General features: G+C 42.3%; 1 protein-coding gene across 4 annotated transcripts in view; it reads left to right on the forward strand.

Annotated features, from left to right (window-relative positions):
• The window catches only part of LOC140736728 (calcium-activated chloride channel regulator 1-like), a 75,687-nt gene that overhangs the window by 11,561 nt on the left and 39,631 nt on the right, over positions 1-24,495 (forward strand). For 2 of the 4 annotated variants that reach the window (XM_073062601.1, XM_073062604.1), the window contains exons 2-6: positions 9,799-10,014; positions 10,182-10,325; positions 19,302-19,452; positions 21,763-21,871; positions 22,494-22,659. In XM_073062601.1, coding sequence (XP_072918702.1) covers positions 9,850-10,014; positions 10,182-10,325; positions 19,302-19,452; positions 21,763-21,871; positions 22,494-22,659 — 735 coding nt within the window. In that variant the 5' untranslated portion in view covers positions 9,799-9,849. The remainder of the gene's footprint in view (positions 1-9,798; positions 10,015-10,181; positions 10,326-19,301; positions 19,453-21,762; positions 21,872-22,493; positions 22,660-24,495) is intronic. The other 2 variants (XM_073062602.1, XM_073062603.1) reach the window with 2 other exon arrangements.

Consider the following 24,495-nt stretch of genomic DNA (forward strand, 5'->3'; position numbering starts at 1 on the left):
TAATTTTTCCTACTCCTTTTTAACATTCTCCCACAAGAACCATACCTATTCTTATCTATAGCTATCCAGAAAGTTAATGATTTTTGGTCACTGTTTCCTAACCATTCACCCACTGTAAGGTCAGTCACCTGGTCAGGCTCATTACCCAACATCAGGTCCAGTACAGCCTTTCCTCTCATTGAACAGTCCAAATATTGATTTAAGATGCCTAGCTGGAAACACTTAACAAGTTCTGCCCCATCTAATCCCTTACACTAAGAAGGTCCCAGTTTATATTAGGGAAGCTGAAATCCCTCATGAAAACAATCCTGTTACTTTTGCACATTTCCTTAATCTGCTTACATATCTGTTCCTCAATGTCCTGGTGGCTATTAGGGGGTCTGAGGTACAATCCCATTTGTGTGATCACATCCTGCTTATTCCTGAGTTCCACCCAAATGGACTCAGTTTCTGACCCCTCCATTATGTCTCCCCTGAGTGCAGTTGTGATATTGTCCCTGATTAGTAGTGCAACTCCCTCCCCACCCTCCTTTTACCTCCTCTTCTATCTTTTCTAAAACTTCAAAAACCTGGAATATTAATCACTCATTCCTGCCCCTTTTCAACCGAGTTTCAGTAAAGGCCACAACATTGTAGTTCTATGTACTGCAATTGACAAACCCGAAATTCATTCTCTTGTGGGCATAATCAACAAATCTACAGAATAGTAACTATAACAGAATCAATCTATAACAGAATCAATGAATGACTGCCAAATTAATGCTTTTACCCAGTAAACAACAATTGGTGCATATGCAAAGAAAAGAAACAATAATATAAATAAACAATAAATATTGAGACCGTGAGATGAAGAGTTCTTTAAAATGAATCCATTGGATGTGGGAATAGTTCAATGAAACGGCAAGTAAAGTTGAGTCAAGTCATCACTTTTGTTCATGACCTTGATGGTTGAGAGGTATTCCTACATCTCGTTGCGAGAGTCCTGAGGCTTCTGTACTTTCCTCCTGATGGCAGCAGTGAGATGAGAACGTGTCTTGGGTGGTAGAGGTCTCTGATGATGGATGCTGCTTTTCTGTGTGAATGTTTCCTGTAGATGTGAAGCAGCATCCATCATCAGGGACTCTGGACCAAGCAGGACATGCTCTCTATCACATGGTTCAATGTTTATATGCACTGCACAACAGAATTTCTAAAATTACAATGTGGATCTCAAAGTTAGGACATCGGACATAGAACTGTTCTATGATAAAAAATTAACTTTGACTTATTTATCACATGTACATCAAAACATTGAAAAAAACTACAATGAAACACATTGTATCAAATCAAATCAGTTAGATTGTGCTGGGGGCAGCCCACAAGTATCACCACACTTCCGAAGCCAACATAGCATGCCCACAAATCACCAGCCTTAACTGTATGTTTTTGGAATGTGCAGTTGCGAGGTAAACCTTACAAACTCCTTATAGACAGCGGTAGGAATTGAATCATAATCATTGTTTGATAGGTATGCAGATAAGACCATAAGACAAAGGAGCAGAATTCGACCATTTGGCCCATCAAGTCTGTTCCTCCATTTCATCATGAGCTGATCCAATCTCCCCTTTAGTCCCATTTCCCCACCTTCTCACCATATCCTTTGATGCCCTGACTACTCAGATACCTATCAATCTCTGCCTTAAATACACCCAATGACTTGGCTTCCACTGCCACTCGTGGCAACAAGTTCCATAGATTCACCACCATCTGGCTAAAATTTTTTTTCGCATCTCTGTTCTGAATGGGTGCCCTTCAATCCTCAAGTCATGTCCTCTCGTACTAGACTCCCCCACCATGGGAAACAACTTTGCCACATCCACTCTGTCCGAGCCTTTCAACATTTGAAATGTTTCTATGAGGTCCCCCCTCATTCTTCTAAACTCCAAGGAGTAGAGTCCAAGAGCGGTCAAACGTTCCTCATATGTTAACCCTCTCATTCCCGGAATCATTTTAATGAATCTTCTCTGAACCCTCTCCAATGTCAGCACATCCTTTCTTAAATAAGAAGCCCAAAACTGCACACAGTATTCCAAGTGAGGTCTTACCAGTGCCTTATAGAGCCTCAACATCACATCCCTGCTCCTATACTCTATTCCTCTAGAAATGAATGCCAACATTGCATTCTCCTTCTTCACCACTGACTCAACCTGGAGGTTAACCTTAAGGGTATCCTGCACGAGGTCTCCCAAGTCCCGTTGCATCTCAGAACTTTGAATTCTCTCCCATTTAAGTAATAGTCTGCCCGTTTATTTCTTCTAACAAATTGCATGACCGTACATTTTCTGACATTGTAATTCATTTGCCTCTTCTTTGCCCATTCCCCCAATCTATCCAAGTTTTTCTGCAGACTCTCTGTTTCCTCAGCACTACTGGCCCCTCCACCTATCTTTGTATCATCAGCAAACTTAGCCACAAAGCCATCTATTCCATAATCGAAATTGTTGATATACAACGTAAAAAGAAGAGGCCTCAACACGGACCTCTGTGGAACACCACTGGTAACCAGCAGCCAACCAGAATGGGATCCCTTTATTCCCAGTCTGTTTCCTGCCAATCAACCAATGCCTTATCCACGTATGTAACTTTCCTGTAATTCCCTGGGCTCTTATCTTGTTTAGCAATCTCATCTGTGGCACCTTGTCAAAGGCCTTCTGAAAATCCAAATACACAACATCCACTGCATCTCCCTCATCTAGCCTACTTGTAATTTCCTCAAAAAATTGCACTAGGATTGTCAGGCAGGATTTTCCTTTAAGGAAACCATCCTGAGTTCTGCCTATCTTGACATATGCCTCCAGGTACTCTGTAACCTCATCCTTGACAATCGATTCCAACAACTTCCCGACTACCAATGTCAAGCTAACAGGTCTACGATTTCCTTTTTGCTTCCTTGCCCCCTTCTTAAATAGTGGATTGACATTTGCAATCTTCCAGTCCTCCGGAACTAGGCCAGAATCTATCGACTTTTGAAAGATCATTGCTAATGCCTTTGCAATCTCCACTGCTACTTCCTTCAGAACAAGAGAGTGCATTCCATCTGGTCCAGGAAATTTATCTACCCTTAGACTATTCAGTTTCCTGTGTACTTTCTCTGTCATAATTGTGACTGCGCATATTTCTTTCCTGACACCCTTGAATGTCCGGTATATTGCTGATGTCTTCCTCAGTGAAGACTGATGCAAAATACTCATTCAGTTCCTCCGCCATCTCCTCATCTCCCATTACAATTTCTCCAGCATTATTTTCAATCGGTCCTACATCTACTCTCACTTGTCTTTTACTCTTTATATACATGAAAAAGCTTTTAGTATCCTCTTTGATATTATTTGCTAGCTTCCTTTCATAGTTAATCTTTTCCCTCTTAATGACCTTCTTAGTTTCCTTTTGTAAGCTTTTAAAAACTTCCCAATCCTCTGTCTTCCCACTAATTCTTGCTTCCTTGTATGTCCTCTGCTTTGCTTTTACTTTGGCTTTGACTTCTCTTGTCAGCCACGATTGCAACCTTTTTCCATTCGAAAATGTCTTCTTCTTTGGAATATATCTGTCTCGCACCTTCCTCACTTCTCGCATAAACTCCAGCCACTGCTGCTCTGCCGTCTTTCTCACTAGTATCCCTTTCCAGTCAACCTTGGCCAGTTCCTCTCTCATGCCACTGTAATTTCCTTTACTCCACTGAAATCCCGACACATCGGATTTCAGCTTCTCTTTCTCAAATTTCACAGTGATCTCAATCATGTTATGATCACTGCCTCCTAAGGGTTCCTTCACCTCAATCTCTCTAATCACCTCTGGTTCATTGCACAACACCCAATCCAGTACAGCTGATTCCCTAGTGGGCTCAACAACAAGCTGTTCTAAAAAGCCATCTCGTAGACATTCTACAAATTCTCTCTCTTGAGATCCAGTGCCGACCTGATTTTCCCAATCCACTTGCATGTTAAAATCCCCTACAATTACCATAACACTGCTCTTCTGGCAAGCCTTTTCTATTTCCTGTTGTAATTTGTAGTCTACATCACTGCAACTGTTTGGAGGCCTGCAGATAACTGCCATCCATGTCCTCTACCCCTGCGATCTCTTAGCTCAACCCATAAAGATTCTGTAGCTTGCAATCCTGTGTCAACTCTTTCTAATGATTTTATATAATTTCTTACCATTAAAGCCACGCCACCCCCTCTACCTACCTGCCTATCCTCCCAGAGACATGCATCCTTTAGCCACGTCTCAGTGATGGCCACAATATCATAACTGCCAATCTGTAACTGTACAACAAGATCATCCACCTTATTCCTTATGCTGCGTGCATTTAAGTATAACACCTTAAGTCCAGTATTTAGTACTTTTTGCTTTGATTGCACTGCAACTTTATTGCAATGCAACTCATCCCAACGGCTGCAAATTTGCTCCATCACCTGCCAGTCCTTCTTGACATCCTTACTGCTCACTACTTTAGATCTATTTCTGTTTTCCCTCTCCTCCGCTCCATCATTCCGGTTCCCAACCCCCTACCAAATTAGTTTAAACCCTCCCGAACAGCTCTATTAAACCTTCCCGCCAGGATATTGGTCACCTTAGGATTCAAGTGTAACCCGTCCTTTTTGTACAGGTTACACCTGCCCCAAAAGAGGTCCCAATGATCCAGAAACTTGAATCCCTGCACTCTGCTTCAATCCTTCAGCTATGCATTTATCCTCCACCTCATTCCATTCCTACTCTCACTGTCGAGTGGCACAGGCAGTAATCCCGAGATTACTACCTTTGCGGTCCTTCTTCTCAACTGCCTTCCTAACTCTCTATATTCTCCTTTCAGGACCTCTTCCCTTTTCATACCTATGTCATTGGTAGCTATATGGACCACGACCTCTGGCTCCTCACCCTCCCGCTTCAGGATATCTTGGACGTGATCAGAAACATCCCGGACCCTGGCACCAGGGAGGCAATCTACCATCAGGGTCTCCTGATTACATTCACAGAATTGCTTATCTGACCCCAAACTATCGAGTCCCTTATTACTACTGCCTTCCTCTTCCTTGTCCTACCCTTCTGAGCTACAGGACCGGACTCTGTGTCAGAGGCATGGCCACTGTCGCTTCCCGCAGGTAGGCTGTCCCCCCCCCCCCCCAACAGTACTCAAACAGGAGTACTTATTGTCAAGGGGTACAGCCACTGGGGTACTCTCTAGTACCTGACTCTTCCCCTTTCCTCTCCTAACCGTGACCCACCTGTCTGCCTCCCGTGGCCCCGGTGTGACCACCTGCCAGTAACTCCTCTCTATCAACTCCTCACTCTTCCTGACCAGACGAAGGTCATTGAACTGCAGCTCCAGGTCCCTAACACGGTCCCTTAGGAGCCACAGCTCGGCACACCTGGCACAGATGTGGACGTCTGGGGGGGGGGGGGGGGGGCTAGGAGACTCCAGGACATCCCACATCCAACACCGAGAACAACAAGCTGCCCTCACACTCATACTTCCCCTTTCCTCAAATAACAGGAAAAACTGAAACTGAAACCTATCTTGCCTCGCTCGTTTCCACCTAAGCCCGTTGAGCCAAAGCTCTTAAGCCTTCACTCTGCACCTGGCTCACACCGCTGCCCGCTGTTTAAGGCTGTGCCTGCCGAACTCCCGTTCTGATCCTCCGACTTCTTCCTCCAAATGAAACCCGATTCAGAATTTCTGCCCTTTTAAAATTTTCCCTGCTTCACTGCCCGATGTCACATGCCTGCGCAGTACCGCCTCTCTTAGCTCCGATGAGAATAAGGAAAAAATCAAAATGGCTCCCACCGCACACCCATTCTGATCCTCTGATAGATAGATAGATAGATAGATAGATAGATAGATAGATAGATAGATAGATACTTTATTCATCCCCATGGGGAAATTCAACTTTTTTCCAATGTCCCATACACTTGTTGTAGCAAAACTAATTACATACAGTACTCAACTCAGTAAAAAATATGATATGCATCTAAATCACTATCTCAAAAAGCACTAATAATAGCTTTTAAAAAGTTCTTAAGTCCTGGCGGTTGAATTGTAAAGCCTAATGGCATTGGGGAGTATTGACCTCTTCATCCTGTCTGAGGAGTATTGCATCGATAGTAACCTGTCGCTGAAACTGCTTCTCTGTCTCTGGATGGTGCTATGTAGAGGATGTTCAGAGTTTTCCATAATTGACCGTAGCCTACTCAGCGCCCTTCGCTCAGCTACCGATGTTAAACTCTCCAGTACTTTGCCCACGACAGAGCCCGCCTCCCTTACCAGCTTATTAAGACGTGAGGCTCTGACTCCCTTCTCCAAAAAAAAAATGACATTGATGGTGTTGCAGATAGTAAAGATGGTGATCAAAAATCACATGGGATCTTGATCATCTTGGCAAGCAAACCAAGGAATGGCCAATGGATTTAAATCCAGATAAATATGAGGTATTGCATTTTGGCAGATCAAATCAGGATAGGACTTGTACAATAAATAGACAGGGAGTATTGAGTATCTTAGAACAGCCAGTACAGTACATTCAGCCCACAATGTTGTGCTTTTTAACCTATTCTAAGATCAATCTAACCTTTCCCTCACACATAGCCCTCCATTTTTATTTCATCCATGTAGCTGTCCATGACCTCAGAGTTTAAGTACACAATTTGTTGAAGTTGGTGTCACAGATAGAATGGTGAAGAAGGCATTTGGCATGTTAGCTTTCATCAGTCATGGCACAGAGTATAGGAGCTGGGTGGGATGTTATGGTGCAGTTGTACAAGATGCTGGTGTGGCCACACTTTGGAAATTGTGTGTAGTTTTGGTTGCCTGTTATGGGAAAGGCGGTGTTGAGTTTGAAAGAGTGCAAGGAGGATTAACAAGGATGTAGCTGGGATTGGGAAGGCTAAGTCTTTATTCATTGGGGCATTGGGGAGTAGAAAGGTTTTGACAGCGTATAAAATCTTGAGGGACAAGGACCGGATAAAGGCACACAGTCTTTTTCCCCTGGGAAGGAAATAAAATGCTTGAGAGCATTGATTTAAAGTGAGAGAAGAAAGACTTTAAAGTGTCTAAGAGCCAACTTTGGAGGGTGGTGCATATACACCAGAGAAATTAGTTGAGATAGGTACAATAACAACATTTAAAAGTTTAATGGATATGAAGAGTTGCAAGGGATATGGGTCAAATGTGGCTAAGTGCTTTGGTGGGCACTTTGCATGGCATGGAAAGGTTGGGTTAAAGGGCTTGATTCTGTTCTAGATTACTTTATGAATCTATGTCAATCTCCAACCCAACAATGCTTACGGCATTACATGCTTACAACATTTACGGAAATAAAAATGCTCAGGGTTCCATGTTCCATCTACCACTTTCTTGCCCATTCCCAGAATCTGCCTAAGTCCTGCTGCAGACATCTTGCTTCCTCAGCACTACCTTTCCATTCACCTATCTTTGCATCATCTGAAAACTTGGCCACAAAGCTATTAATTCCTAATTCATGTGAAAAGAAGTGGTCTTAACACTGACCCCTGTGGCACACTAGTTACCACAAGCAACGAGAAAAGGCCCACTTAATTTCTACTCTGTGCCTCCTGCCAGTCAGCCAATCTTCTATCTGAGCTAATACCTTTACTAAAATAGCATGGGGTCTTAACTTGTTAGGCAGCCTCATGTGTGGCATCCTGTCAAAGGCCTTCTGAAAATCCAAATAAACAACATCAACTTATTCTCCTTTGTCTGTCCTGTCTGTTAATTCTTCAAAGGATTCCAACAGATTTATCAGGCATGATTTCCCCTTTAGAGAACTATGCTGACTTTGGCCCATTATATCATGTGCCTCCAAGTATGCCAAAACCTCATTCTTAATAATAGACTCCAACATCTTTCCAACAACTAAAGTCAGGATAGCTGGCCTATAATGTCCTTTCTTCTGCCTCTCTACCTAGAGTAGAGTGACATTTGCAAAATTCCAGGCCTCTGGAACCATTCCAGGACCTGTAGATTCTTAAGAGATAATTACTAATGCCTCAACAATCTCTTCAGGTACCCTTTTCAGAACCTTCAGTGTAGTCTGTTTGATTCAGGCGATTTACCTACCTTCAGACTTTTCAGTTTCCCAAGCACTTTTCCTTAGTAATGGCAACAACACTCACTTCTGCCCCCAGACACTCCTGCATTTCTGATCTTTCTTCCACAAAAAAAAACTGAGGCAAAATTCTTATTCAATTCATTCACTATTTCTTTTTCTCCCATGACTACCTCTCCAGTCATTTTCCAGTGGTCCGACGTTCACTCTCATCTCTCTTTTACTCTTTATATATATCTGAAAAACACTTTTGGTATCTATCCTCTTTTACATTATTGGCTAGCTTACCTTCATAGTTCATCTTTTCTTGCCTTATAGCTTTTAAATGACAATTCATTTCACTGTATGTTATGATCTACATGTGAAAAATAAAGCTAATATTCCTCTTTGATTCTATCACTTGGCAGTTCATTTCACTATGTGGAAAAGTAATTCCCTCATCACTTTTAAATCTTTGGTCAAATAAAATTCTGTCAATGTACATGGCTGAAACTGTAGGGGCCCTAGCAACAAGTGAAGTACTGGAGGGTTGAAGGATAACTAATGTTTTGTTCTTTAAGAAAAGCTCTAAAAATAAGTCATAAAATTCTAGGCTGGTGAGCCTGACATCAGTAGTGGGAAAGTTATTGGAAGGCGTTCTAAGGGATCAGATATATAAGTATTTGAATGGATGGTCACTGATTAAGGATAGTCAACATGGCTTTAAGTATCATCAATCATGTCTAAAACATCTCACAGAGAGTTTTTGAGGGAGTTACCATTAATATTATTGTGACAACTCAGTAGATGTTGTCTACATGGATTTTAGCAAGATCTTTGACAAGGTCCTGCATGAGAGATTGCTCAGGAACTTTCAGCTGCTTGGTAGTAAATTGGTTAGACATTGGCTTTGTGGAAAAAGCCATTAGATTGGTTACAGATGGTGCAATAATTTTGCTGGGACTTGAGGACCTGAGCTATAAGGAATAGTTAAACAAGTTAGGACTTTATTCTATAAACCATAGGACAATCAAAGGAGGTTTGATAGAGGTATACAAAATGATGAGGGGTAGAGATAGTGTAAATGCGAGTTGGCCTTTTCCACTTTCATTGAATGAGACTCCGACTAGAGGTCATGGGATAAAGGTTAAAGGAAAAATACTGAAGTGGAACACGAGGAGGAACTTCTTCAATTTCAAGTTTCAAGAGAAATTTGGGTTAAGTACATGGATAGGAGGGGTATGTTCTGAGTGCAGTTCGATGGGAGTAGGCAGATTAATAGATCAGCACAGACCAGGTAGGCTGAAGGGCCTGTTTCTCTGCTGAACTTTTCAATGTCTTTATGACTCAAAGTCTCTTCATCTGTTCTTGTTTCCTTCAGGGCTAAATCCCTCCACAATATCTGCTCACAGCTTATCCATTGCAAGAAAGACCTACCTTTTCTATTCCATCTACAGTACATAATGTTCCTCAGGTCCTCTCAGCTTAAACCTGAGAAAAGTCAAAGCAAGTTGAATTTGTTACTCACAGAAGGGTTTTGCTTAGGTTAATTCCATGATGACCTATTCTTGTAGCTCTATGTCTGATGCAATTGCTTGTTATGTTAAGATTTGCTGATGATGAAAGACTAACACAAATTAGAAATGCTGAGCCAATTTCATACATTTTTTTGTGCTGAGGGTTTAAAATTTCATTCATTTTTTCTGAATCTTGGGCAAAGGTGTCTTTGTAAGCATAGGAAGCGAGTGGAGTAGAGCAAAACTTCAGTACAATGATTGTTCTGCGGAAAAACTTTGCCGTGGTCTTCAGCTATCTCCTAAGTGTTTACGTTGAGAGGAGCTGTGGAATACATGTGGTGGATAATGGATACAGAGACATTGTGATTGCAATTAACCCAAGTATCCCATATGATGAGAAGCTTCCTAAAAAAATCCAGGTAAGATCTAAAATGAATTCATATCTGTTGCTTTATGTCAATGATGTTACCTTGAAGTTAAGATTTGATGACAGGAGGAAGGGTTAAAAGAATATGTGCCTGTAATTGCTCTGGAATGATAATTAAAATAGAATGAGACATTGATTTTAAACTTGAGTTTCCTTTAGGCAATGATGATTGAAGCCTCCTCCTACCTGCATCAAGCTACCAAACAGCAGCTCTATTTTTCAGATATTAAAATCCTTTTGCCCAAAACTTGGCCATATAACTCCAGCTTGGTTCAAAGACCAACTAATCAATCATATGAGAAGGTAAGAACAAAGAAATCAGAGAGTGATATGATAGTAAATGGTTGTATATCAGATTGAATAATGGTAGAGAGCTAGTATCTAGTTGCCCAGGGTTCAATACTGAAATGCATGTGTTGGATAACATTTATAAATTTATGGACGAAGGAGTGGCAAAGTGTGAGAGGGTGATAATGTACACTGATGTAGATGGACCTGCTGAATAGACAGCAAGTTACAGGTGAAGAGAAAGACTGATGTATATACAATATAACACCAGTAATTTGCTGCTCAATCATTCAGAAATCCTGATGGTTCAGCATCAGCTAACTGTGAAGTTTCACAACCCCCCCACCCCCCGAAACTCACCAGTGCCCCATTTCTGTTCTCCATTCAATTCAACCGGACACCAGTTCCTGCACACCTTTGGATATACTACAATCCTTTCTCCTGTGCCTCTTTATCCTCCCCGGTGCCTCATGTCTAAAGCCCCCTTTCACTGTACTGAAACCCAGTTTCTGCCCCCTCCCTTTCAACTTACCCAGTCCTGGTTTCTGCCTTCCTCCTTAACACACCGGGACTCTGATGTGATCTCTTTAAATTCAATAGCACCTTATTTCCCACTCTCCTGTTAAGTTCACACAGTTCCCTTTTCCTGTGGTCCTTTTACACTAATTGTGGCCTAGTTCCTGATCCAGATTCAGATTCATATTTGGATTCATTTGTTTATCATTTGTACATTGAAACAGACAGTGTAATGTATTAACAATGAACACAATCCAAGGGTATGTTGGGGGCAGCCCTCAAGTGTCATCCCATATTCTGGCACCAACGTAGCCTGCCCACAATGCTTGGCAAAACATCATGGGACACCACAGGGCAACAAGACAACACCACAACAAGCCCCCTTCTTCTCTCCCTTCCATCCACATACATGGACAGTCCTCCAGACTCCAGACTTTGGCTAGCAGTCTTTGATTTCTGGTTTTCTGATCCACATTCAGGCCTCAGTTTTTTGTATTGATCCCCACCCAAGCCAGTGATGGGACCCCAAGCCCAGGCCTTGCATCACTGGGTCTCCAGTCTCTACTCTTTAGGTTTCGGCCATTACGCTTTGACTTCTGGTTTTCTGATTGACGTTCAGGCTTCAATTTTCAAATTTCAGTCTCCACACAAGCAAATGAAGGTCTTCGCTGTCCAGGATCTACGACTCACCAACCCTCAAATGGCAGAACAGACTCAATGGGCTAAATAGCCAAACGTTGCTCCTCAAGATTTAATATTGGTTATTGTAATTCTTCAGTAAATGAGTGTAAAGGAGAACAAAATGATTGTTATTTCAAATCTGATGAAGCATATAAAAACACAATACACATAAAATAGAATAAATATAATTGTAAAAGCAATCCTGTAAAACACAATATAAAAGTAAAAGTCATGAGGGGTGGTTTGAAGTGTGTTGAGGGGCTGTGGAAAGGAATGACTGTTGTGTGTGTTGTGAAGGTTGAGGGTGGTGGAGTGGGTTAATTAATGGGTGGAGGTGTTGACCAGTCTGACGGCTTGAGGGAAGTAGCTGATTTTGTATCAAATTTCTCAGACTGTTTAGGATTACAAATCATGGAATACCCTTTTTGACAAAACAAAAGATACTCTGCAGTGAATAATTTTGCTGCCAGAATTAGTGTTATCAAAATGAGATAAGTTTTGTTTCATAACACATTGTTTTAGTCTCTGCATTATACTCTGGCCCTGGCTTTTAGCATTATCATGGAAAAGGATAGAATCAGAGAGGACAGGAAAACTTTTTAATTGGGCAAGGGAAAATTATGAGGCTATAAGGCTAGAGCTTGCGGGTGTAAATTGGGATGATGTTTTTGCAGGGAAATTACTATGGACATGTGGTCGATGTTTAAGGATCTCTTGCAGGATGTTAGGGATAAATTTGTCCCGGTGAGGAAGATAAAGAATAGTAGGGTGAAGGAACCATGGGTGACAAGTGAGGTGGAAAATCTAGTCAGGTGGAAGAAGACAGCATACATGAGGTTTAGGAAGCAAGGATCAGATGGGTCTATTGAGGAATATAGGGTAGCAAGAAAGGAGCTTAAGAAGAGGCTGAGAAGAGCAAGAAGGGGGCATGAGAAGGCCTTGGCGAGTAGGGTAAAGGAAAACTCCAAGGCATTCTTCAATTATGTGAAGAACAGAAGGATGACAGGAGAGAAGGTAGGACCGATTAGAGATAAAGGTGGGAAGTTGTGCCTGGAGGCTGTGGAAGTGAGCAAAGTCCTCAGTGAATACTTCTCTTCGGTATTCACCAATGAGAGGGAATTTGATGACGTTGAGGACAATATGAGTGAGGTTGATGTTCTGGAGCATGTTGATATTAAGGGAGAGGAGGTGTTGGAGATATTAAAATACATTAAGATGGATAAGTCCCCAGGGCCTGATGGAATATTCCCCAGGCTTCTCCGCAAGGCAAGGGAAGAGATTGCTGAGCCTCTGGCTAGGATCTTTAAGTCCTCGTTGTCCACGGGAATGGTACTGGAGGACTGGAGGGAGGCGAATTTTGTCCTCTTGTTCAGAAAAGGTAGTGGGGATAGTCTGAGTAATTATAGACCAGTGAGCCTTATGTCTGGGGTGGGAAAGCTGTTGGAAAAGATTCTTAGAGATAGGATTAATGGGCACTTAGAGAATCATGGTCTGATCAGGGACAGTTAGCATGGCTTTGTGACGGGCAGATCATGTCTAACAAGCCTGATAGAGTTCTTTGAGGAGGTGACCAGGCATATAGATGAGGTTAGTGCAGTGGATGTGATCTACATGGATTTTAGTAAGGCATTTGACAAGGTTCCACACGGTAGGCTTATTCAGAAAGTCAGAAGGCCTGGAATCCAGGGAGGATTGGACAGGTGGATTCAGAATAGGCTTGCATGCAGAAGGCAGAGGGTCGTGGTGGAGGGAGTACATTCAGATTGGAAGGTTGTGACTAATGGTGTCCCATAAAGATCTGTCTGGGACCTCTACTTTTTGTGATTTTTATTAACAACCTAGATGTGGGGGTAGAAGGGTGGGTTGACACATTTGCAGACAACACAAAGGTTGGTGGTGTTGTAGATAGTGTAGAGGATTGTTGAAGATTGTAGAGAGACATTAATAGGATGCAGAAGTGGGATGAGAAGTGGCAGATGGAGTTCAATCCAGAGATATGTGAGGTGGTACACTTTGGAAGGACAAACTCCAAGGCAGAGTACTAAGTAAATGGCAGGATACTTGTTAGTGTGGAGGAGCAGAGGGATCTGAGGGTACATGTCCACAGATATCTGAAAGTTGCCTCACAGGTAGATCGGGTAGTTAAGAAAGCTTATAGGGTGTTAGCTTTCATAAGTCGAGGGGTAGAGCTTAAGAGACGCGATGTAATGATGCAGCTCTGTAAAACTCTGGTTTGGCCACACTTAGAGTACTGTGTCCAGTTCTGGTTGCCTCACTATAGGAAGGATGTGGAAGCATTGGAAAGGGTACAGAGGAGATTTACCAGGATGCTGACTGGTTTAGAGATTATGGATTATGATCAGAGATTAAGGGAGCTAGGGCTTTACTCTTTGGAGAGAAGGAGGATGAGAGGAGACATGATAGAGATGTACAAGATATTAAGAGGAATAGATAAAGTGGACAGCCAGTGCCTCTTCCCCAGGGCACCACTGCTCAGTACAAGAGGACATGGCTTTAAGGTAAGGGGAGGGAAGTTTAAGGGGGATATTAGAGGAAGGTTTTTTACTCAGAGAGTGGTTAGTGTGTGGAGTGCACTGCCTGAGTCAGTGGTGGAGGCAGATAAACTAGTGAAGTTTAAGAGAATACTGGACAGGTATATGGAGGAATTTAAGGTGGTGGTTATATGGGAGGCAGGGTTTGAGGGTCGGCACAGCATTGTGGGCCAAAGGGCCTGTACTGTGCTGTACTATTCTACGTTCTATGTACTCCAGAAACAAGGCTGGTAGTAATTTGGTGATTTAATTGTCCATTCTTTTTGTTCCAGTTTACAGTTACAGAGTGTGGCCTGTAAAAATTTATTGACAATGAATCATAGAGTTATAGATGCAGAAACGGACCCTCAATCTTGTCCAAGCTCCACATCAACTATATAGCAATCCCATTTACAGACACTAGGTCTGTGGCAATCCAAATGTTCATAAGATACATCTAAAATATTACGAATACCTTCCTGTAATCCACACCTATCCCTCTTCCAACCTGGTCATTCACTGCCTGTGATGTGGCCTCTTACACTGGTGAAAATAAGATTCAAGTTTTGACACACGCAAAATGCTAGAGGAGCTCGGCAGGCCAAGCAGCATCTGGAAAAGAGTAAACAATCGACATTTTGGGCTGAGACTTTCCTTCAGGACTGAGAAGGACGGGGGAAGATGCCAGAATAAAAAGGTGGGGTAGGGGGCAGAGGCGCTTATCCCTGCAACCGGCCAAAGTGCTACAGCTGCCCATTCACCTCCTCCCTCATCTCCATTCAAGGTCGCAAGCAGTCCTTCCATGCGAAGCAGCAACTCACCTGTGAATCTGCTGGAGTCGCCTATTGTGTCCAGTGCTCCTGTTGCAGATTCCTCCACATTGATGAGATCCATCATAAATTGGGGAACCGCTTCATCAAGCACTAGAAGCAGAATTTCCCAGCAGCGAAACATTTTAACTTCGATTTCTATTCCTGTTCCAAATTGTTGTTCCATGGCCTCCTCTTGTGCCACGATGAGGCCATCCTCAGGATTGAGAGGCAACACCTTATATTTTGTGTGGTTAGCCTCCAACCTAGTGGCACGAACATCAATTTCCCATTCTGGTAGAAAAATTGCCTTTACTGTCCTTCTATTCCTCATTCCTGCTTCTTACTGGTTCTCACCTGTCTATCATTTCTCCTGGGTCCCCTCCTCCTTCCCTTTTTACTGCACTCCTCTCTTGTTTCCTATCAGATTCCTTTCTCTCCAGCCCTTTACCTTTCCTACCCACCTGACTTCTAGCTATCCTCCTTCCTCTATCCCTGCCTTTTTATTCTGGCATCTTAACCCTTCCTTTCCAGTCCTGAAGAAAGTTTTTGGCCTGAAACATTCATTTCCGCAGATGTTGTCTGACCTATTGAGTTCCTCCAGCATTTTGTGGATGTTGTGGTGCTGGAGTGTATTAATAGGTGGAGGTGTTCATCAGTCTGTCTGCAGAGACCAGATGACCATTTTGCCGAGCACCTGTACTCTGTCCACAGTGGCTACCACAAGTTTCCAGCTGCATGTCATTTTAACTTTCCTTTCCACTCTGACACTGACCTGTTTGTCATTAACCTCCTCCATTACTACAGAGAGGCCAAATATAAATGACAAGAACAACTTAAAGCCATAGATTTAAACAGCATAGAAGTGGGCCTTTCACCCACCTTATCCCTGCTGACCAATTATTGACCATCCAACAAAGGTTGGTGGTGTTGTTGTAGGTTACAATAGGATATTGATAGCAATCAAAGCTTGAGTGAGAAGTGGCAGATGGAGTTCAATTCTGAAAAATTTTAAGTTATGCATTTTGGAAGTTCAAACTTGAAATCATAATAGAGGATGACAGCGAACAGCAGGATTATGAGCAGTGGGGAGGAGCAGAAGGATCTTAGGATCCACGTCCATAAATCTTTCAACATTCCTGCTCAAGTTGAGAGAATGGTTAAGAAAGTATGTGATGTGTTGGCCTTCATTATTTATTTACTTGTTTCTTTGTTTGTTTGTTGAGATACAATACGGATTAGGCACTTCAAGCCATGCTACCCAGCAACCCTTCATTTAAACTTAGCCTAATCATGGGACAATTTACAATGACCAATTAACTTACCAATCAGTACATCTTTGCACTGTGGGAGGAAGCACACTCAGTCAATAGGTTTGAATAGGTTTCAACAGGTGTATTTAACGTCAGAGAAATGCATACAATATACATCCTAAAATTATTTTTTTCTCTCAAACATCCATGAAAACAGGAGTGCCAAAAAGAATGAATGACAGTAAATACTAGAACCCCAAAGCCCTCCCACCAGACCCCCTCCCACACACAAGTAGCAGCAAAGCTACAATCCCCTCCACCCCACCAGCAAAAAGCATTTAATTGAATTTCAATTTATTGTCATTTAGAAACTACAAATTCAATGCAGTTAAAAAACTGAAACCACGTTCATTGGCGCTCTCCACTGAGCACTCAAGCTTGCAAGGCCTCAATAAAGATACAGTCTTGCAGTACCTCCAAACACTACTCATTCACCAGGTATTTGACATACCACAGGCTCTCTCTCCCTAATAAGGGAGAAAGAGATGTCCCCATTTCACACTGAGATGGGAGATATAATAAGCAGCTCACTGATTTATGGTGCTAAAAGTCTATTATGTCACATTTTCTGAGCCCTGCGCCCAACTCAGGTCTCTGGGTACATAGCCAGCAGCAAGCCACTCCTTCCAATCTTCTGTGTTCTCCCACGATGCAGCAGTCATCAGCGGAACCAGCCCGCCTCCAGAGACATGAAAATCCGGCACCCCAAAGGCGTGCTAGTTTCCTAGGCCGTGTCCTTGGCATATTGAAAACCGGCCAGTCATGAAGCCCTAAGAGTGGGTCCCATTCCCGCAAAGAACCGAAGTCAGCATGTAACTCCAGCTCAGGGTCTTCAAATGAACCATGAAAGGGAAAAAAAAGAGATATCAAAGATAGAAATAGAGTTGTTTCCGAAGATGCAAGCAAAGGAGTCACCGTTTAGCATCATCATCACAAAGCTCTGCCCTTCTCACAGGAAGAATGTACAAACTCCGTATAAGCAGCAGTGGGAATAGGACCCAAGTCACTGGTACTATAAAGTGTTGTGCTAACTATTTTGCTACTGTGCCACCGCAGTCAGGCAATTGAGTTTAAGAGCCTTGAGGTAATGTTGCAGCTCCATAAAAGTCTGGTTAGACTACTCTTGGAGTATTGCATACAGTACATTTCTGGTCCCCTTATTATAGGAAGGATGTGGAAACTTTAGTGATGGTGCAGAGGAGGTTTACCCAGGTGCTGTCTGGATCAGAGAGCATGTCTTATGAGGACAGGCTGAGCGAGCTAGGGCTTTTCTCTTTGAAGCAAAAGATAATGAGATGTGATTTGAGACTGGTGCATAGAATTATGAAAGGCATAGACAGAGTGGACAGACAGACTGTAACTTTTCCAAAGGCAATAATGGTTAATATGAAGCAACAGAATTGTAAGTTGATTGGAGGAGTGCGTAGTGGGAAGAGGTAAGTTTTTACACAGAGCATTATGGATGTGTGGAACACATTGACAGCAGTGGTGCTAAAGGCTGATACATTGGTGACATTTAAGAGATTCTTAGATAGACACATGGATAATAAAAAATGGAGGACTATGTGGGAAGGAATGGCTAGACGATTCAGAGAGTCATAAGAAAATACAGCACAGAAGCAGGCCAGCCAGCCGACCTAGTTCATGCCAAAACCATTTGAACTTCCTAGTCCCATTGACCTGCACCAGAACATAGCCCTTCTGTCCAGGTAGCTATCTGAACTTCTCTTAAACATTGAAATCGAACTAGCATGTACCATGTGTGCTGGCAGCTCATTCCACACTCTCATGACCCTCTGAGTGAAGAGGTTTCCCCTTGAGTTCCCCTTAAACTGCTCACCTTTCACCCTTCACCCATGACCTCTGGTTGTAGTCCCACCCAACCTCAGTGGAAAAACCTGTTTGCATTTACTCTATCTACACCCGTCATAATCTTGTACACCTCTATCAAATCTCCTCTCAATCTTCTATATTCTAAAGAATAAAGTCCTAACCTATTCAATCATTCCTTATAACTCAGGTCCTCCAGACCTGGCAACATCCTTGTAAATTTTCTTTGTTCTCTTTCATTCTTGTTTACATCTTTCCTACAGGCAGGTGACCAAAACTGCATACACTACTCCAAATTAGGCATCAGCAACATCTTACACAATTCGTCATAATATCCCATGTCCTGCACTCAATGCATTGATTTGTGAAAATCAATTGCTTTCTTTAGCACCCTATCTACCTGTGACATCACTTTCAATGAATTATGGACCTGTAGTCCCACATCACTTTGTTCTACCGCACTCCATAGTGCCCTACCGTACACCATGTAAGACTTACCCTGGTTGGTCCTGCTGAAGTGTAAAACCCCACACTTGTCTGCATTAAATTCTATCTGCCATTTTTCAGCCCATTTTTCCAGCTGATGCAGATCCCTCTGCAAGTCATGATAGCCTTCTTCACTGTTCACTGCACCCTCAATCTTGGTGTCATCTGCAAATTTGCTGATCCAGTTAACCATATTATCATCCAGATCATTGACATAGATGACAACAACAAAGGACCCAGCACCAATCCCTGTGGCGCATCACTATACACAGGCCTCCAGTTGGAAAGGCAACCCTCTTCTCCCATAGGGTCTGATTGCAAACACCTCTGCATCTGTAATCTATGCAAGGTCCATGAAGTAGATGTCACTTTGCCTCATTTCTGTAGACTCTGTGTCCGTCTCCTGAGTAAATACAGATGCAATGAATTCATTTAAGATCACCCCCATGTGCTTTAGCTCCATGCATGGATAACCATTTCGGTCTTCCAGAGAACCAATTTTGTCCCTTGCAATCCTTTTGTTCTTAACATATCTGGAGAACTCCTTAGGATTCTCCTTCATCTTGTCTGCTAGAGGAAATACATGCCTTCTTTTAGCCTTGATTTCTTTCTTAAGTGTTCGCTTCCATTTCTTATATTCCATTAGTGCCTCATTTGTTCCTGCCTGCCTATACCTCCTTTTTTTCCTTAACCAGGGCCTTAATATGTACAGAAAACTAAAGTGCCCTACACTTGTTATCTTTACTTTTATTCTGACAGGCACATTGTGCACTGTATAATTATTACAATGATTTTCACATGGAAATGGGCAATTATATTTCACAGGCAAATGTGATCATTGCTGAACCTAATCCTCGTTATGGAGACACTCCATACACCTCACAGTTTGGAGGATGTGGGGAGAAGGGCCGCAACATTCATCTTACGCCGAACTTCCTACAAAACGACAGTCTGGTTGAAGTTTATGGCAAAAAAGGTAAATTAACATCTTTGCAGCATATGTTTTGAATCCGATGAAGCTGTGTCTAGTGGTTTACTGTGACAGCAACCCGGAAAAAAGTAGGAAGTCAGAGATTTTGGTGAAAAACTTGTGCTGGGTGGTAAGTTAAGTGACCACATATAAACCACCCTTTATTGAGGTGGGTGACAAGAGAATAAGGTTGGAGTTGAAGGGGGGCTTGACTAGGACATGGAAAAGTGGATCAGGGATGTGGAAATACTAATGGTGCTAATCTGAGAGCCGGTGCTGTCTCACTGGGCCAAATCTCCCCTTAAGAGAAATGAGACATATCACTGCAGTATTTAAACATTCAGAAATGTGATTTTTAGTGACAGAAAATAAAAGCATTACAATGCAGAAATTGCACTTTTGTTTGGTGGGTGTCAGGGGGATTACGCTGGAGTTGCTGGGTGTTAATAAGGTACAAGCTAGATGAATGGGGAATGGGACTGATGTTAGTAATCTAGGTAGGTGATGGGACTTAGATTTGGATTTCTTTATTATTAAACACATATGCATCGAAACATACAGTGAGATGTGTCTTTAGCATTAACAAATAACAATCTGAGGATGTGCAGGGAGCAGCCTGTAAGTGTCACCACACATTCTGAGGCCAACATAGCAAGCTGACCCACAACGTTCAGCAGTACAACACGGAGACAACATACACCAGGCACGAACAATGAAAGGAACTCCTTTCCCATCCCCCTCACTAAACACACACACACACACACACACACACACACACACACACACACACACACACACACACACACACACACACACACACACACACACACACACACACACACACACACACACACACACACACCTCCAACTGCAGAGAATAAGGTTGGATTTGATCGGTATGACGGGCATGTGAGAAGTGGATTGGGAATGGGGAAATACTGATGTTATTCATCTGAGACCTAGCATAGACACAAAGGGTAAAATGGCCTTTTTCCATTTTATAGAAATAAGAGATATGAGAAATATCATACCAATAACTAAACATTCTGAAAAGTGTTGTTAACAATCTGCATGTTACTCTATTGTTATGCCAGCGAACCGGGTTCAATTTTTCTGCTGTCTGTGAGGAGTCTGTATATTCTCCTCAAGACTGCATGGGTTTCCTCTGCTTCTCCAATTTCCTTCCACATTCCAAAGATGTACAGTTAGGGTTAGTGAGTTGTGGCCATGCTGTATTGGTGCAGCAAGCATGGTGAGACATATGAGCTGCCCCAGCACATCTTCGGATGAAGCAAAATGACACTTTTCACTGTATGTTTCAAAGTACAGGTGATAAATGAAGCTGATCTTTATCTTCATTGTCAGAGAATGGATGAGACTGACAGTGAGTAAAAATGGTTTTCGGTTTTTCAGTCTTTTTCCAGCAAATTAGCACCCTAGTGTTAGCTTGCTTTAGGATAAAGTTATCTAGATTAAGCTATTTTTAGACCATGAGGCATAGGAGCAGAATTAGGCCATTCAGCCCTTCGAGCCTGTTCCACCATTCCATTATAGCTGATCATGAATCCTGATCCCACTCAACTCCATACACCTGCCTTCTCGCCATATCCTTTGATGCCCTGACCAATCAGGAAAATATCAACTTCCACCTTAAATATATCCACAGACTTGGCCTCCAATGCAGTCTGTGGCAGAGCATTCCACAGATTCACCATTCTTTGGCTGAAATATTTCATCCTAGTTCGCACCTCTATTTTGAGGCTGTGCCCTTTAGTTCTGGATACCCCCACCAGAGGAAACATCCTTTCCACATCCACCCTATCTAGTCCTTTCAACATTCGGTAGGCTTCAATGAGATCCCCCGCATTCTTCTAAGTTCTAGCAAATATAGCCCCAAGGCTGCCAAACGTTCCTCATATGTTAACCCCTCCATTCCCCGGAATCATCCTTATGCACCTCCTCTGGACTTTCTCCAATGACAGCACATCCTTTCTGAGATAAAGGGCCCAAAACTGTTGACAATATTCCAAGCAAGGCCTGACTAGTGTCTTATAAACTTCTGCATTATCTCCTTACTAAATGCTGCTGCTGTCTGTAAGGAGTTTGTAAACTTTTCCTGTGACTGATTGGGTTTCCTGCAAGCACTGTGGTTTCCTCCCACATTCCAAAGCTGTGAGGGTTTGTAGGTTGTTTGCAAGGGTTGATCGGGCAGTGCAGGCTTGTTCGGTCAGAAGATGATGTTACTGTGCTATATCTCAAAATAAAATTTTTAAAATTAATGCATTACATTGAACAAATACACTTCTTTTCCTACAGGACGAACATTTGTTCATGAGTGGGCCCACCTCCAGTGGGGTGTATTTAATGAATATGATGATCAGATGCCCTTTTACAGATCTGAAGATGAAATCATTGAGGCAACAAGGTGAGGCACTTCAAATTAATTTTTTGCATATCATATTTTATTCCCCTCCATCCTTCCCCAACCAAGCTAAATTTTGCACCATAAAATTTAGAGTCATAGAATCACAGAAAGGTACAGCACAGAAAAGGGCCCTTTGGCCCATTTAGTCAATGCTGAACCATTGAAACTGCCTTTTCCCATCGACCTGCTCCATAACTATTGTCCTACCATCCCTGTACTTTTCCAAACTTCTCATAAGCATTGTAATCAAGCTTGCATTGACTACTCTGTCACTACCCTCTGAGTGAAGAAGTTTCCCCTCATGTTCCCATTACAGTTTTCACCTTTCACCCTCCACTCATGATCTCTGGTTGTAATCCCACCCAACCTCAGTGGAGGGGGTAGAAGTCATGTGCAGACAGATGGGATTTGTTTAATTTGGCATCATGTTTGGCAGTGACAATGTGGGCTGAAGCGTCTGTTTCTGTGCTGAGCTCTTCTGTGTTCTATGTATACCTTCCACCTCAGGGAAATTCCAATTCTCAGCCTCTTCTAATAAAGCTGGCACACAATTACTCAATGGTTAATGATATAAACGTCACTCAGAAACAAATCTGATTTATTTTTGTCACTGGTCTTTCAGGTGTTCAAAGGTGATAAAAGGAGTTATTAAAGATTGCAGTGGTGGTGACTGTTCACGCTGTACCATTAATAAAAAGACAGGATTGCCAGATGGATATTGTACATTTTATCCAGAGAAGAACCAGGATACATCATCGTCAATAATGTATAATCAAGGATTGAAGAATGTAAGTGGAGTCACCGGACTGCTTTCCCCACCGATGATGAACTTTTCTACCTGCAGCTCATTGTATTAGTTACAGTTGATCATTGCAGAGCATCGTCAGAATCAGAATCAGGTTTATTATCACCGGCATGTGATGTGAGATTTGTTAACTTAGCAGCAGCAGTTCAATGCAATGCATAATCTAGTAGAGAGAGAGAGAAAAAATAATAATAAATAAAATAAAACATAATAATAAATAAACAAGTAAATCAATTACATATGTTGAAAAGATAATTAAAATGTGCAAAAACAGAAATACTGCATATTAAAAAATGTGAGGTAGTGCCCAGTGCTTCAAAGTCCATTTAGAAATTGGATAGCAGAGGGGAAGAAGCTGTTCCTGAATCACTGAGTGTGTGCCTTCAGGCTTCTGTATCTGCTATCTGATGGTAACAGTAAGAAAAGATCATGCCCTGGGTGCTGGAGGTCCTTAATAATGGATGCTGCCTTTCTGAGACACTGCTTGCTAAAGATGTCCTGGGTAATTTGTAGGCTAGTGCAATATCCCAGGCCAGCCTGAATTCAGCTGCTTCAGAACCAGGTTTATTGCTTCCAGTTCAAGTTTATTGTTATTCAACTGTATACATGTATATCTCGCTAAACTAAACCATATTCCTCCACATTCAACCACACACTACATATAACTCACACAGAACACATAAAGTAATATTACCACAAATAAACTAACAAATACCAAAATATACTCCAGAAGATTAACATCTGGCGTAAGGTGCACTTACAACACACAGGTCAAAAAGTAAGCCACTTAATGTTACTGACGCATTATATGTGATGAGACCTGGTTTGTAGCAGGGAGTTCAGTCATCTCACGGCCTAGGGGGAGAAACTGTTTTCCATCCTAACAGTTGCTGTCCTAATTTCCGCCTGATGGTAGGGGTCAGAGAGATGGTGGGATAGGTGAGAGGGATCCTTGACAATGCTAAGAGCTTTGCATATGCAGCGCTCTTCATAATTATCTCAAATGGGTGGAAGAGTGATCCCGATGATCTTCTCAGCAGTCATTACAATCCTTTGTAGGTCTTATGGCCAGGTGCCTTGCAATTCCAATACCAGATGGTGATGCATCTGGTCACTGTATGCTCCTGTAAAAATTAGTTAGAAGTGTGAACAGCAGAGGGTTGAGCATGCAGCCATGTGGGTGGGTATTGGCGCTAGTGCTCAGTGTGATGGAGCTAGGGGTGTTGCTGTCTGTGGCCTTTGTGTCAAGAAGTCCAAAATCCAGTTACAAAGAGAAATGCTAAGTCCCAACGAGGACAGTTTACTCACCAGCTTTTGAGGGATGATCATATTAGACACTGAGCTGAAGTCGATAAACAGCATCCTGCCATATAAGGCAACATTTTCCAAGTGGGACAGGACAGAGTTCAGGACAGAGACTATTAGTACTGACATATGTTATGAAAAACACAAATTACAATATAATATATAAATAATTAATATTGAAAAAAAAGAGCCAAATGTTGAGGTACTGTTCATGTGTTCATGAAACATTCAGAAATCTGATGACAGAGTTGAAGGAGCTGATCCTAAAATATTGTGCAGTTTTTCAGGCTCCTGAACCTCCACCTGAATGGTAATAATTAGAAGAGGGCATGTTCTCCAGAGTGAGGGTTCTTAATGATGGGTGCTGTCTTCTTGAGTCACCACTCTTTGAAGATGTCCTCTATTCAAAGACCAAGTAAACTTATTATCCAAGTAGCTATATTTCACTGCCCTGAGATTCAATTCCTTGCAGGCATTCACAGAAAACAAAAAGAAGTGCAATAGTGTCAATGAC

The sequence above is a fragment of the Hemitrygon akajei genome, chromosome 12 (genome assembly GCF_048418815.1).
Source record: "Hemitrygon akajei chromosome 12, sHemAka1.3, whole genome shotgun sequence".
NCBI lineage: Eukaryota > Metazoa > Chordata > Chondrichthyes > Myliobatiformes > Dasyatidae > Hemitrygon > Hemitrygon akajei.